At 38.7% G+C, this 16054-nt stretch overlaps 1 protein-coding gene across 1 annotated transcript in view; it reads right to left on the bottom strand.

The window, feature by feature from the left end:
* Nucleotides 1-1631: 1631 nt before the first annotated feature.
* LOC139726835 (uncharacterized) overlaps nucleotides 1632-16054 on the bottom strand; it is a 40715-nt gene continuing 26292 nt past the window's right edge. The window contains exons 2-3 of the mRNA XM_071637830.1: nucleotides 6014-6276; nucleotides 1632-3210 (exon numbers count right to left, since the gene is read on the bottom strand). Coding sequence (XP_071493931.1) covers nucleotides 2090-3210; nucleotides 6014-6242 — 1350 coding nt within the window. The 5' untranslated portion in view covers nucleotides 6243-6276 and the 3' untranslated portion in view covers nucleotides 1632-2089. The remainder of the gene's footprint in view (nucleotides 3211-6013; nucleotides 6277-16054) is intronic.

The following is a 16054-nucleotide window of genomic DNA, read 5'->3' as shown; positions in this document are numbered from 1 at the left end:
GATTTGTAATGGTCAAGTTACACTAGTCATCCTCTCCCCCCCCCCCCAAAAAAAAAAAAAAAACACCTCTTTTTCTCCCTCCCTAATCCATTGCATCTACATTACAAAATACAGCAGTGTGGGCATTATCACTGGCAGGATAAAGTGAAAACTGTCTATGCCACATCTCGCATTGTATCCGTCCTACCCACCTTCAATGAGAATATGGTACTGCTATTTCTGAAAAGCATGACAATCATAACAAATGAAAGAAATCAAATAGCCATCTCCTTGAGGATAAAAAAAAAACCAAAAAGTGGAATCAAAGTAAGGAAGCGAAAGTTAAACATATCATTCGTTTGACTGAAATTTTGATCATGATCTATACTAAATTAACACATACTGGTTCATCTTCCAAGCAAGGAATCATGATTGGCATGCAAGTAACATTTACAAGGTCGGCTAATCTGGGCTAAATGATTTTTCTGGATGTACATGTAGATTCATTTGGTGATCTTCACATCAGGTTTACCCTGTACTTTAAGTAAAAAAATAAAAGAAGACTACTACTAATGAAGAAGCAATCTACAAAGGACCACAAACATGGCAGCATGAAGCATGAAAACATCTCCTTTGATGACAAACAAATATCGGAGGATTTATGCCTGATTACTGTAGTTTTCTTGGCCCACTACGAATGGGATAGGCAAAGAAGAAAAAAATGTTCTCTTTTCCTGCACCAATGCAAGCTAAAGCTATGGATATACACCAAACTCTAAATAGAGTGGTACTTCCGCTATACAGTGAAATAACAATCTAGGCAAAAGTTAAGAGATACAATGTACAATATACAAGGGTGGATGTACAATTACAAAATGTAAAAACACAACTCTGACAGACCTTATTTTCTGTTTGGCAAGTGAACAAAGAGCGGAAAAGACAGAGAAGTTGAGAAGATGAGGTAAATTGTACGAGTGTAATGCGACAGTACAAACGTCACATTCAGCTGATGCCATCGTAGTCTCAAGCAGACATGTAGAAATGCATTTTTACCATAATACGGACAATGAAGAAATATGCTTACATGCAATCATGCAACAACAACAACAACAAAAATGCCAGTTCAATCCATGTTTACAGGCAGGGAGGGCATGGCAGATTTTTTTCCACTCATATACTGCCACTTGGAAGAGCAAGCCTTTTTACCATTCTACGCAATGACAAATCGGGGAAACACAAAGAAGCTCTAATCTTGTCCCAGACACTAATGTTTCTTTTTTTTCCTCACAAAGTGGAAATGATAAAGTGAATTCATAACACAAGTCCATATAACATAGCACCAGAGAAGTCACTGACAATGTATCTGCAAATACATCTAACTCTAAGACCATCATCATTATGTTACAATTTGTTATGTACATTTCTACATGAATACAGAATGGTGGGCATCAAGGTACATATCTAATATACACTTGCCGTTCTTTTCAAAGATTTACAATTAACAACAGCCTTAACTGTACTGACCATGGTCTTCCATTCAGTCATAGCTCGCTGTTTTTATTTCAACTTACAGTATGCTCAAGCATATGTTAGTCTGAGACAGTTTGTAATATTACTGCAGCTTCATACCATTCACGTGCAATAACGGTTGTGACTTTACAGCCAGGATTCCCTCTATGAGTGCAATTACAGTTACGACTCTAGAGTCAGATTCCTTTTATGAGTGCAAGTGTGTAACAGAAGGAAAAAAAAATACAAGAAAAATCTGCTCTGTGCACAGGTCATGCACCAGTGCAATAATAGGCTTGGCAAAACATGCCAGTGGTATCACACTACTATCTATCACGTGATGCAACACATTTTCGGCATGAGCCTGCCATGACAAACACTGATCCATATCAATTCTTATTTCGGCAGTGGCCAAGTCAATGAGGATAGCTTGCACTCAATTTTGTGTCTATCATGGATCTCTGTCTATGTCATTTCAAAAACTAAGTAATCAAAACCTGTTTTAATCTCTACTGATGCAAGTCCACCTCAGTCAGCATGATACAATTTCCCCTTGTGTCAATTGTGGGAGAGCATACTGGCATAAAAGAGAACCTCCATCTCACTTGGCTAACTGTGTATTGAGATTGACAGTGGGGACTGACTGCTGAGTCACTGTGGAGTTGGCAGACACGATCATGGGGGAGGAATTGATACCCGACACAACGGGCAGCATGGAGTTGACTTCAGAGGTGGGATGGGCCCTGCTGGTACCAAGGGAGTTAACGCCAACCTGTGACGCCTGCTGATGGCTCTCCGTCTTGATGCCACATTCAAGTTTCTGGATTTTCTGCGAGACCATCTCCATGGCTCCTGGCGTCAGGTACCCCTTGCTGATGAGATGCATCAAAGGCCGCACATCCGACTTAGATTTGACCCCGTTCAACATGTCAGTGTTTACCTCTGAAGGGCCTATTCGAGGCATTTCAGGATGAGATCGGACACGATCATACGCAGCCCTTGATGTGATGTGAAAGAGCAGCTCGCACGAGCGCTGCTCCATCTTCTCCAGTTGCTTCTCCATGCGCTTCCGTCGCTTGCGATTATTCTCCTTGCGCCGTCGCCACAGCCGCCTGCGGTCAGCGAGCTCGGCTGCCTCCACAGTGAAGCTCTTCTGAAGGTGTGACCAGGTCTGATTCACACTTGCAAGAGTAGACAGCACCTCATTGTACATCTGATCCGTCCTGTCAAACAGCTGTTCTATATAGGACAGCTCGTTTTGCCACACCACTCCATTTCCATCATTTGATGTCAGCAATGTGCCCTTCTTGTGCAGGAGCTGTTGCCTCACGCTGGCGATCCGCGTCGCCATGTTTTCTAGTTCCTTGGACGTTGCCTCGCACCTTTTGACATCTTCACTTTTGCACTTAATAGGTATGGTGCGATAACGTGCCACATTCTGTGCGACACCGCTGTTTGGATTGACCAGCAGGTTGTGGACACGCGTCTCCAGATTTCCGATGTAACTGTGAGTGTCCCATCTCCACTTTTGCTGCTCAAGCAGATAGCCATGAAATTCCTTCTTGGAAGCAAACTTGTTAAAGTCACTGTTGTAGAGCTGCATGGCTACGTCGTTGTAGAAGAGCTGGCGTTCACTTTGTGGGTTTTGGTGGAGAAACTCGTTGGGGCACTTCTTCTGTGGCAATGTCCTTTGGGTGTGGTTGTTGATTTGCTGGCTGTTGACTGGACAGGAAAGAAGAGGTCAAAGAGCAAGTGTCATGACAATGTAGTTGAATAAAATGTTTGTTGCAAGGCTTCACATTCCATGTAGTAATTCACTATCAAAATGTGTTTACCTTGAACTATATAATGCCATCAAATTACAAACGATCATGAAATTTCCTGGTCAAGAGATAGGAAAAGCTTTTCAAGCCTAATAATGATGTTTGAACACACAAAAAAAGAATCTTTTCAATGCTACTATAAAAGAAGTCTTAGTTTTTTGGCAATCATTATTTCAATGACACTGTCAGAATCGCAGTAAACCTTTCAAAAGCTGGCCACTCTTTTAAGTCAATGCAAGGAAAAAGTTATGATATAGGCCTATTATCTTTTTCATTTTTTTTTTTGTAAGTCGACATCTGCAAATCTACAAATTGCATTATATGTCAACACAATTTCTTGGTCCAAAATGGCAGAAACTCTTGTGTTAATTGCCTTGCATGAGTCAACATGCATCTTTGTTTCAATATATAACCAAAAAAAAAATGACAAAAAGAATGCTTGATCAATGACAATGTGGTTCAATTCTCTGAACTGATGACCCATAAACTATTGTAAGCCTGTAAAGTAATTGTATATGTGTGATTGTATTATATATAGTATTTATAAAACAGGTAGAGAAAATCCTGCCACCTCATTGGTCAAGAGGGGCATGTTGAGTTTTACCGGCTGCACATTGCATCACTGATGATAGCCAGTGTGCAAATGCTATTGAGCACTTGTACGTACTACTGTATGTAGCAAGAGTTTGCGCACAAAGCTAGTGTTCCAGCACTCAGTACGAGACACCTATTGGCTAGCAAACTATGCATCCAGTAATTACTGGATGCATGGTTTTCATCTATGGCAAAGCCAAAAAGAAATGCATCCAGTAAATTTGCCATCAGGTCACATGATCAACTAGAGAAGCACTCTGAGAGCACAGACCTCCGCCAAGCATGCAGCTCATTTCCATCACTGATCTTGTTCTTCCATAGAGATATCAGCGATTTCCACCCATTCGTACTTATACTATAGCATGCTGAAAGTGTTTATAATAGTGTGCTGAAAGTCTCCCGATTTCCCAATATAGAAGCCTTTGTTACGTCATAAACCCTCAGCTGCACAGCGCGCCTCACCCCAGCAAAAACTAGAGCATGCACTTTAGTACACGCATGCAAACCTCAAACACGCGCAGCCTGAACTCCCAAGTTCACTGACCCTCCCTGCCAAAATATCAAAAATCCTTCATAAATTCCCCCCAAATTCTCGGATCACTACCAAAAGTTAATCGTTTGTTACTCATGTCATTCTCAACCTTTCCTGCAAGTTTCATCCCAATCCGTTATCTACTTTTTGAGTTATTTTGCACACAGACAAACGAACGAGCGAACGAACAAACCAACAGTAACTAAAACATAACCTCCTCCCTTGGCGGAGGTAAAAATGGATTCCTGGCAAAAAATTGTCTCCCTTTCTATAAAACAGATGATGCACACGTCTTTTCGTGCATCAGTAGGAACAGTGTGCATGCATTAACAATAGAATATGGCCTAAACCCTCTCAGCTTTGCTTCGTGTGTTAAGCATTCCAAAATTACCTTATGCACACAATTCCTACTGATGCACTCAGACTATTGTGTCATTAGTATAATGTGGCTTTGTGTTTTTCTTAGAGTATGTGTCACAACCCTTGACATGTGGTGTATGGTCAGCTGTTTTTGCCTGTTTAGAAGTAAATCGGAGTGTAGGAGGTATTTTTTTCATAAAAAAACCTCTTTTTATTTTTTTTGTCACTATCATCGAATACCAGAAATAATAATAAAGATTCATAACAAGCAATGTACATACTGTAGTTGTTGATTACAATTGTAGGAGAGGTTCATGGTTTGCATTCAGATCATAGTGTTATACCTACATCACACCGAAACTCTTTCATTCAGATGTCAGTTTGTTTCTGAATTTTTAAAATGCTTAAGTTTCCCCTACATGTCTACCTTACAGCACATCTTGGATTACCATTTATGGAGCATTTTAATATTTGTGTCTATCAAGCAGACAATGATTCAATCTAACATCTATGCCTTCTCAATAGATCCACTGCCATATCAAGTGTTCTTGGAGTAATCCTTTTTCATTTCAAAATTACTGAATACTGTCTCGGTGCCCATTCGATGTTAGAAAACAAACTGAAAACAGAGTGGAAAGTTTTAACATTTCGACCATGCACAAAGCTTTGTACACAGCTTTGATTAGTTATGTTTGGATCACGTAAAGCAAGTCAAGAATTCCTTGAACTGCTCAAGACAGCCATTATTATCACAAATTCACATATCTTATTCTTAAGTTACGCTGTCAGTGATTCTTTTAATACGTCCTGAGAATAAAGCAAAGAGAGGGGCTGATGGATCCGACACATCATGCAAATAGCATCCACACATGGTTGAGACACAAGACATGGGATTCTTTCTATTCAGACTGTTAATGATCCTGTGACATATACTGGCATTGCAACACTGTGTTTGTACAGAAATCTGAATAGTTTGAAGTAATATGACTCGATGTTGTATTAACACAGAAAGAAAGCATTATTTTTTTTACATCTCTTATGATAATTTAGTTACTGCAAAACTTCGATGTTGATGCATATAGCATCCTAGATGTACATATACACTTGTGTATGTTGGATGTATGGCAGCAGGAGAGGCCTAAAAACAAAAAAGCTTTTATACTGTATGACTCCCGCAATTCTTTGTATCACATGGGACTAAAAGCATTCTACTCACCTTGAAGAGCCTGCATGGACACACTGGGCATAATGGGTAGACTAGGCACGTTGAGAGGCGGATGGGACATCCCGGGCAAGAGGCTTGGTTTCACTTCCTGGATGGGGGGCTTGATTGGGGTGGGGATCATGGGCTTGATGTCAGTCCCAACCCCGGTCTGGGGGACACTGACCGTGGGCCGGACCTGGTTGACCAGACAGTGGGAGAGCGGCTGAGGAAGAGTGGACATTACCAATTAACTTGAACAGATATCGACGACGACACTGCGGAGAGAGAACAGAATAAAGAATAAACTGTAAGTCCTTTGAAAAGGACAGAAAGCACAATTTTTCATGCAATACTCTGATAAACTTGTGTGTATAAACATGTGGATAATGTAAATTCTAAGTATTATCAATCCATTCCTACAGCAAGTCTCCAAGAACCTTCAATGCCACAAAACATTACTCTTGCTCGTCTACAAAAAAACAGACAGGTCGGTAATTCGGTTACAGCTCGTTATTCCGAACGTTCGTTATTCCGAAGGCTCTTTATTCCTAAGATTCGTTATTCCGAAGGTTCATTGTTCCGAATTTCATTTTAGGATTAACCAATCTTCGGAATAACGAACCTTCAGAATAACGCCACAAATTTTCGGATTAACGAACCCTTTTTCATTTTCAGATTAACGAACCTGTAGGTATAGGGAATTTGCGTGTTTCGGATTAACGACCCTTCGGAATAACGAACCTTCGGAATTTAGTGAACCTTCGGAATAACGAATAGCACCCGGTAAAATTCGCATGGCAAAAGCAGTCAAGCAATACATGTATTCCCTTTCCACGGTCAACTGAATGTGACATCGAAAAAGCAAGATATCGATTAGACATGATATATGAACAGAGCGTGCACAGGGCTCATAAATTCGTTTGTTATACAGTGTAAGGACACCCGAATGGAGTCAGCCAAAGTCAAAATCTGGTGAGCTCAGCCTTGATTGCTCTGTACATACGTAGATATGTATAAAATTATACATCTTCATGAGTTTTGCAGCAAAACAAGCATACTACAGCACTGGAAGAGGTAAATTATGCAATTATATACTCACAATCTGAAAAAGAAAAAGAACAGACATTGATAGAAGAGACTCTTATCTTTCAATAAGGGCAATTTTTACAATAAGCAAAATACTAACAAACATGAATTCAGGCTACTCTACAAAAGCATACACTCTTGTGTACATTTTTGGTAATGGGTATACCAGGTTCCCATCTAAGACTTGATGCTATGGGATCTGGTATATTGTACCTACATTGTAGTTCTTGGAAAGAGCAGGTTAAGATTTGCTACAAAGCCAATCTGGCAAAGTTTTTCAAACTGCATCTTGATAGAGTTTAACCTTTCCTTCTACACCCCAAGCTAATAAAAACAATGGTTGCTACGAGCAGGGTACGATACACAACTGAACAAGTAAGCCTACAACATGAAGGGAGGACTCAAGATATGGGACGATATGGCATGTTACGCCAATCTCTTCACTGAATCACTCAGAGACTGACTATTCTGCAGCAGAAGACTTCTCCAAGCTTGGTCTGTATTCCCCATCTTAAGTGAAACAGATGGGAAATCCAGGCGATGGCATGGATATCACACGCTACACACATTCATATTTTCATATATATAGAAAAGGCTCAAACTGCACTCTTTTTCTCACCCACACTCGAGCCCTCAAACTAAATCTTTCCCCTGCTCCTCCATTTCCCTCTTTCTGTTATCCCTGACCAGCTCATCTCCCACTCATTCTGGATCTCTTCATCATTCCCTCTGCCAAACATATGGTTAAGTTGTGATGAATAATTTGAAGCTTCCAACTAATGCACCTGTTAGGACCGCATGTACCATAAAACACTCAAGTAATTGACTGCTCTCTCAATGATGCCAATATGACACCTGCTGGAATTCTCCATTATCTGGCTTGCTGGCACAGACATTTCGGTAAATTGCATTGCGTTACAACATGTTGTCCTATGCAACTAATACTTTGATACCTGGTACATTGTAAATACAATGTTCAAACAACTGAATACACACCTACATTGTACATTGTACACACACACACACACATGATCATTATCATGACATGATGCCATTACATGAATGACTCCTGACTGAATAATAATACTCTTTGTGATTATTAATCATCCCGCTTGCTATGATTGGAAAAATACAGTCAAGCACATGGCATCTAATACTTTTTCAGTTTTTGTAACAAGTGCTTACATTGAATTCATTGCACTGAGACTATAATATTTGACATCATATTAATGACAACTGATACAATGTATCTATCAGGCTAGAAAACACTTTTATATTGACCTTAACGTTAGATTCCTGCCAATCAGATTCATCCTAACAGCCCACCACTAATACAATATTAGTCATCATAACAGTAAGCCTGTATAACAATAAATTTTGATGAAAGTCTGATGTATACCTTGTCATTTATAGGTAAGTAAAAGACATCCAAACCGAGAGAATGAATTTTTATACCTCCCATGCATAAAGACCATGGTTGCAATAAACTTTATGGCAAATTTTGATGTCAAAGTATTTTCCACAATGAGAAGACTTTATCAGCATGGATGACTACATTTCAGAGCATCACAGGTAATTCATTTCAAACTTCTGTTGAATAGGCAAAAAAATTACTGGACACTGTCTCATAAAGTTGTTCATAAAGTTGTTCATAAAGTTATGCATGACTTTACAAACAACTGGAATACTGTAAATGCAGAAATTTTCACAGTACATTAATTTTCGAGTATTTTGCACTACTTCCGGCTATCGCGAATTCTAAAACCTGTAAAAATATCTTCAAAATTACCTCTGCACATTTTGAATGGGTTGACAATTGCTCACTGCGAATTCAAGAACCTGCGAATGTTTTTGAGCCGCTTAGCGTGAAAAATTAGTCACGTGAAAATATCGACATTTACAGTATGAAGTGCCAATATGTGTGCCCTTTTCCCCCTTATATCTTAACAAAGTACGACTGTAATTTGTATGTAAATATTTCATCTATATTGGGGAAAAATACACTTTCAACTAAAACATGTCTTAACATAAGTGTAAGAATAATCATTGTCATACCTGCAAATTTAAACTTTAGCTATTGAAATTAACAATGAGTAGGAAACCAACTTGGCTTGCGTTCGTAAAGTCTTGCATAACTTTACAAACAGCTTCATGAAACAGGGCCCTGTACTTCTTATTCTGTCACTCACAAAACCGTCTTTAAACAAGTCTTAACTTGTGAAATAGGCCTATATGGCATATGCACAATATTGTGTGTATGAAATGATCTTTTTTGCAATGATAGTGAAATCTTGTGCAGGCATTTGTTTCAGTCTGACACACAGTTTCATCACATTAGCACTGTCAATCTCAGCATTCTGGAGTTACATTTGACAAAAAGATGTAAGGTGAAAAAACACAAGTTCGCATATACCCAGGTAATACGATCACACACACATCAACAACGCAGTAAATAAACAGATAATATTAATGGACACAAGTGATCATTCCTTGATTTACAATAGACTTTAAAACTTCCATGACTTTACAACAAGTTTGAATAATATCAGATGTGTACATGTACATCAATCAAATTTCACTAGAATCATCGCAATGTAATGTGTTAGAGATGAAACCAAGCTACATTGCGAGTGTGCATTTAATGCTTACTTCATGCTCTAGACACTGAAAATCTTGCAAATCAGTATGATTGCTTCCAGATGATACAAATGTCTTTAGTTATTCTGACATAAATATGCTCATGCAGCATGCAGCCACTTGTTATATTCCTTGTTTCCTCAATTTCCCAGCGCTTCATATCTTGTGCTTCTATAAAATGTGTCACTAGAAACCACACAGAACAAGTACAACCACAATGCATACCGGTATTGCATGGGGTATGTACACACACACACACACACACTAAAAAAAGGCATCTGGGCAAGTGCACGCACACACACACACACACACACACTCGTACACACAAAGCTTCTATTTTCAGTTCTGTGTGGGGTGCTTGGTGGGGGTAGGGTCAAATTCTCCCTGCAGACCCCTAGTAAGCGGCTGGGGGTCTTAGCAAGTACGCACTGAATTAGGAATGATTTCCCATCAAAGACGCACTACAGTACTACTGTAGAGGACACATGGCTTGTAAGTTCTAAGTGAAAAGAAGTTTCTCTTCAAATTGTAGCACATCTTTTCTCATCAACACCATGAATTACTTTGCATGTCTGCTATTTCCAGGGAGAAGGCTAATGGTGTGAAAACACAAGCTACTGTATTTATATGGTGCAAATTCAAAAAAAACCCAACCCCTATACAAGTATTTACCATAATTAGTTGTACCGACATATAGGGCCTACATTATATGTGGTGATTTTATTCATATTCTCTTGGCACATACCTCAGCCCTTGTTGCACATTGTACTAACACAAGTAATTGTCATCTCTTCAATGGCAACATTTTCTTGACTCTATCAGTCTTGTTGTACATTGTAGATCCTTAAAACCCAGTGCAGAGCTACATGTAGGGCCTACATCATAAGACATAGCTATCCCCTTCACCCACCCCCACCCCTGAAAAAAAAAGGGGGAGGGGTACAGGTTTCGAAGGGCAAAGGAGAATTATCGTTTAGCTTGATTGGAATGACTTCTCACCTTGCAAATGGGGAAATGAAGATTGTGATTTGGGAAATCTGAAGTGCAGTTCCACCACAAGATACAGCTGTATTATGCCACACCATATTGTATGGCACTATGGTGTGCCTCATTTAGTGTAAGCAGCTGTACAATCAACATCTAATTGACCTGTGCATATACAATACCACGAATTCATTTTCCTATGTGCTCCACAAGCATCAGACTTCCAATAATTCCTAATAATGGTGCTCTGTGTATTTTTTTGTAAACTGAAACTGAAACTGAAACTGGAACCTTTTCATTTTCAATCAAGATTTTCATTTGTTTTACTTGAACATGGACTGGCAGTTCACTTGAAGACAAAAAAAGGTTGTTATAAATGGTAAAGTTAAATATCTCTGTCACCACAGAGATGTATAATATAAATTTCACTCAAAGCGGCATACAATGTACATTGTAGGACAACTTCCATAATAACTACATTTTTAAATGTTATAAGGGATGTAAAACACTGCATCAAATAAATGAACAGAGGAATGTAACATCTGTTTGGTCACTACTCACTACAAAGAAAATCTTAATCTCAAAGTAACTACTAATAGGCTAATGAGATTGAAAATTTGAACATGTTCATGAATAGTAATGGGATGACAAAATTCAGTGTCTTTTCTGTACAGATCTAAAGGTAACAAGCATGAAACAATTCAAGTTCAATCAAAGACATAATAGGATATTACTTTCTTTCACAGATACACATACGGACTGTAGGCCTACATGGTGAAAATGATCACAACACTATTCTTTAAAACATGAAAACACCTACAGCTGTACATGTTTACTCTATGATGATATGCAATTACTAGCTCATAATGCATGTTGTTGAAATTTGTAAGCTCATATTGGTCTGAAATGTTTCAAAGATATACATATGCATTACAATGAATTGTACATGTACATTCAATGTTTTTCAAATCAAATAAGATAATGAAAAATTTACCATCATCTAATTCTACTTTAGGAGAAAAATGCATGGGTCAAATGATTTGAAAGGTTTGCACTCGTAGTAAATTTGTACTACAAGTAAAAACCTACTGCACATCCCTGCCATGGTAATGAATTAACATTCATCATACTGAAAATATCACAAGTTTTTTCACTTTATCAGGTTTTACAAGTGGCCATGTGTTTTGAGGAGAATGTCAAACATACTATTATCATTATCATTATCATTATTATCTATTTGGCATTTGCAAGACAATACAAGTGATAAGAGATATACAAACAAAACAAGCAAAATACAAGGATATGTCAGGCTTTCCCTGGTGTGCTTTCCTAAGTTGGGCTTCTGACAATGTTGCACTTTTAAACTTGAGTTTTAATTTCATGTCATCATGAGAATTTATTGTACGCGCCCTTGTAAATGTAACAGCAGCAGCAGGGTACTATGAACCTACTTGCCTGCTGCCCAAGGCAACTAAAAGTCACTATCAGGCAATAAGTTAAATGGACACTTGCCTCTTAAATAGTCTAAAGAGTACAGAGACTCAAACCCAAAGGCCAATTGGTGGCAGGCTGGTTATCGTTTGTAATGCTATGAACATTAATTAACAGGTTAATTTGATAATCATCTTCAGACCAGTTCATAGAAATATCATACAAATGATAAGTATTGTACACTCAACAAATATCATGACCAGATCGAATTAGTTGCATTCTGCTTGGCTAACAATGGAATTAAGAATCTTTGAACAAAATTCAGTTCATGCACAGAGGTATATTTAATTGAATAGATGCAAAGTTGCCCTATGCACAGTAGTAATCATATCACAGTCAGATTTCTTTTATACCAGAGACAAAAAAAAAATTAAAAAATTATGACAGGTAAACAGGAACGAGCAGATGACCAACTTGTCATCAACATGAATCTTATTAGAGTCTATGTTGGAGTCCACATTATTATCCGCAGCAATCATCAAAATGTCAATGTGCGAGGAAAATACACTTGAATACTTACAATTAATCATGCTCTGACAAGTAATGGCCCAATACATGTACATGTATGATTGGTCTCTGTGTATGTATACACACAAATACACTACAGCTCCCTCAGAAATGGCTCTTCCTCTCCTGCGCACACAGCACACTGTGACTATCGACGCTGTACTCTCTTCAATATGCATACACACAGACACACACACAGGCCCATATTCAAGCGCGCACACACACATACACACACACACACACACACACACACACACACACACACTTCTGGGTTGGGTCTGATTGAGGGTGTAGCCCATTCCACAGCCACAGCGAGTCAATGCATACCCAGAAGGGCAAGAGGGCATCCTGTGGGGGGTAAGCAAGGGGGGCCTTGAATTTCCATTAGCTGCAAACAGGGAGGGGTCAAAGAGCATCGCAGCAGGAGCAACCCTTCAGAGGTATTATGAAAGATTGAATCAATGTTTTTGCTCAGCCAGACAGCCAGTTGGAGAACATTCTGCCCGAGTACTAGGTATGTGATCATTGCTAAAGCGTGGGAATACTTACAATTTCTTTCAGGTGCAAATGACATGCAAGTTTATGATAATAGGCCCACGGTTTGCACACACAGGAATAGAGAGCAGCACAAAGTGTTACACGTGCCAGAGTGAGAAGACACAAAACATATACCACTGTATATCGCATGTCAGTGAACTCTGTTCACACTGGCAGTGATGGCCCACTCATATCATGGGTTGACACCATGGTTACTAGATGCTCTTCACTCTGCAAAACTCAATGATACACCTGGTCACCCTTGATTACATTCAAATGGGGCTTTACCATAATTCTCCATTAACCATAGAAAAGACAAATAAAATGCAAGTAGCATCATCACAAATGCAGCTGCATGAAAACATAAGGCAAAATGGACACAAACACAATACTCACTGAGGGATCATGGGGCTACTCAGGGATAAAACAGAGACTGACAAGGAAAATAGAATGGAAGCATTTCAACAAATTATAATGAGAAGATGGCAGCTATTGTGTACAGTATTAAAATGCTGGATTCCCACCGTTGTGTGATCTGTTACACACACCACGATTGGCCAGCAGTAGATGATACTGTACGAGCTGAAATTTTCGTGAATTTCGCGAATCGCCTTTGAACCGCAAAAATAACAACACGCGAAAATAACGTGCGAATAAGTAAGTTCAGTTAGACCCTCACAACCGCAAAATCAACAACACGTAAAAATGTCCTCCAAGTAGCAATTTGCGAAAATATCTGTACGCGAAAACTTCAGCTCATACAGTAGTGGAATTTTTGTTTTTAACCCGTTGAGGACGAGTCCCGAGTATACTCGGGCAGGTGTCTATGGGAAATGCGTGTTGTAGCAAAATCAGTCCGTCCTAAACGGGTTAATGTCTATCCCAATCTCTGCCACTGAAATTGTGATTTGAACCATGGAGTATTGTGGTGATTGTAACAGCTGCCTCAGTCAGGGTTACCAGATTGCTAAATTTAGTCTATTTTACAGTCAAATTTAGCCAAACTATTTTTTTCTCACAGCCAAATTTATATCTACTAGCATCCAAGAACAAAACTAGGTATACCCCTTCGCTAAATACAACTTTCATATTAAACTTCTGCATCTGCTGTCATATTGAGATAAACACAACCCCATTTACACACTGCTATCAGTATCATTTGTTTGTAGGGTTTTTCGCCACTGTTCACATTCCGGTAAAAAAAAAAGACGACGACAACAACACCAACAAAAATCAAAACTAAATCTCTCAGCTGCAAATAAAGTGCTTTGAATCTCCAGACTGGCATACCTAAGCAATGAGCAGAGCATGACCCCGGCACTCTCGCGTGTAAACCTTGTGTGGTGAGTTGCATTATGGGATTTTAAAAAAGTCCATGAACTCAAATTTTAGTAGCACCAACAAACATCACCACAAAATATATCTACCTCACACATGCCACACTGTGTCAATACACTCAAATGCACATGATGCTACATGTAACAGAAAATAAAGAAATAAATCTTACAAAGTCATTACTTGAATCTGCTACCATTTCTAAATTTCATCCCAGTGAAACTGCAAGTATCATTTGCAGTTATCCAGTGTATGCTACTCAAACAAACCTAGCTACAAAACTACTCTGCTGATTTGAAACTAGCTTATGAGCACCTGACCTGGATGTACCGCAAATACAATAGTGACTTTGCAAAGTTCATCAGGTGACTATAAACCATCTACAGTGTATTAGTCTACCATCCATGTATATTGTAATTGAATCATAATGTACATAAATGGAAGAAGTTGAGATGCCAAGTACAATGTTGCTGTGCCCCCGGGTAGTTTTTATTAGTGATAGAAAAGTAACAAGCACTCCTTGCTGTACTTTGACTGAAAACAACATCAATATATCTTTTTTTGATGAAGAAAATTCCATGGCATTGTATAAGTTCACTTTGTTCATTTTGTCTACTATCTATCTTTGTAAGCAGGTGGAGCTCAAATGCACTGTGCATCAAGTTCACCTGGCCTCTTTTTCCAAAACACAGTGTAAAAGCTTTCCTAAAGTCTCTAATTAACAAGAGTGAAATCAAACAAACAGAATGACAGATATCTCATCAAAGTTGAATGCACAACATGAAAGCACTGACATACTAAAGCCTCATATGCTGTCATATCTGTAATGTCCTGCGAAAGGCAAAGCCGTCAAAGGTTTTGCTGCTACTCCAGATGAGTCCGTGATGTCTTGTACATGTGACAGAGACATAGATTGCAACCATGTACACGTATACAAAATTACACTGTACAACACAAGATGAGGTAATCATGTCATCATCTCACAACTCTAAGCTGTACACAAAAGCATTATTGAAAAAATGTATATTTATATCATCTTGGGTCAATAATTCAGCAACTTTTCAACTCCTTTTCCATAATTTTTTTTCCAGATTATTTCTGTACAATTATAATTTGAAGGGGATAAAAGTTTTCCTGCCAGAGGGGAAAATTTTCTATACACCTACATTATGAAGCAGTGACATCATCACCTCATCTAATTTGCACATACAATTGTAGTACGTGTACGTGACTATGAATAAATTGGATTGCAAGGAATAGGATACCATGGGAATAGTGCATGAATTAGGGCCAATACTGCATTCGTATGAATTCAGGATGATTGCAACATTGGCCGTAAAGAGTGCAATATTTCCTGACATTACACCTGTAAAGTCATCCAATATAATCATTTTCAGCTAAAGTCAGTATCTATAGATACTAAGGCAAAAACTGTAAAAGTGGGTCCTACTTACTAGAATTTGAAGTAGGCTCTGA

Source organism: Diadema antillarum, unplaced genomic scaffold, assembly GCF_040938485.1.
Source record: "Diadema antillarum isolate AM-2024a unplaced genomic scaffold, OU_Dant_1.0 seq00000100_RagTag, whole genome shotgun sequence".
Taxonomy (NCBI): Eukaryota; Metazoa; Echinodermata; class Echinoidea; order Diadematoida; family Diadematidae; genus Diadema; species Diadema antillarum.
This window is presented reverse-complemented; position numbering and strand designations above follow the sequence as displayed.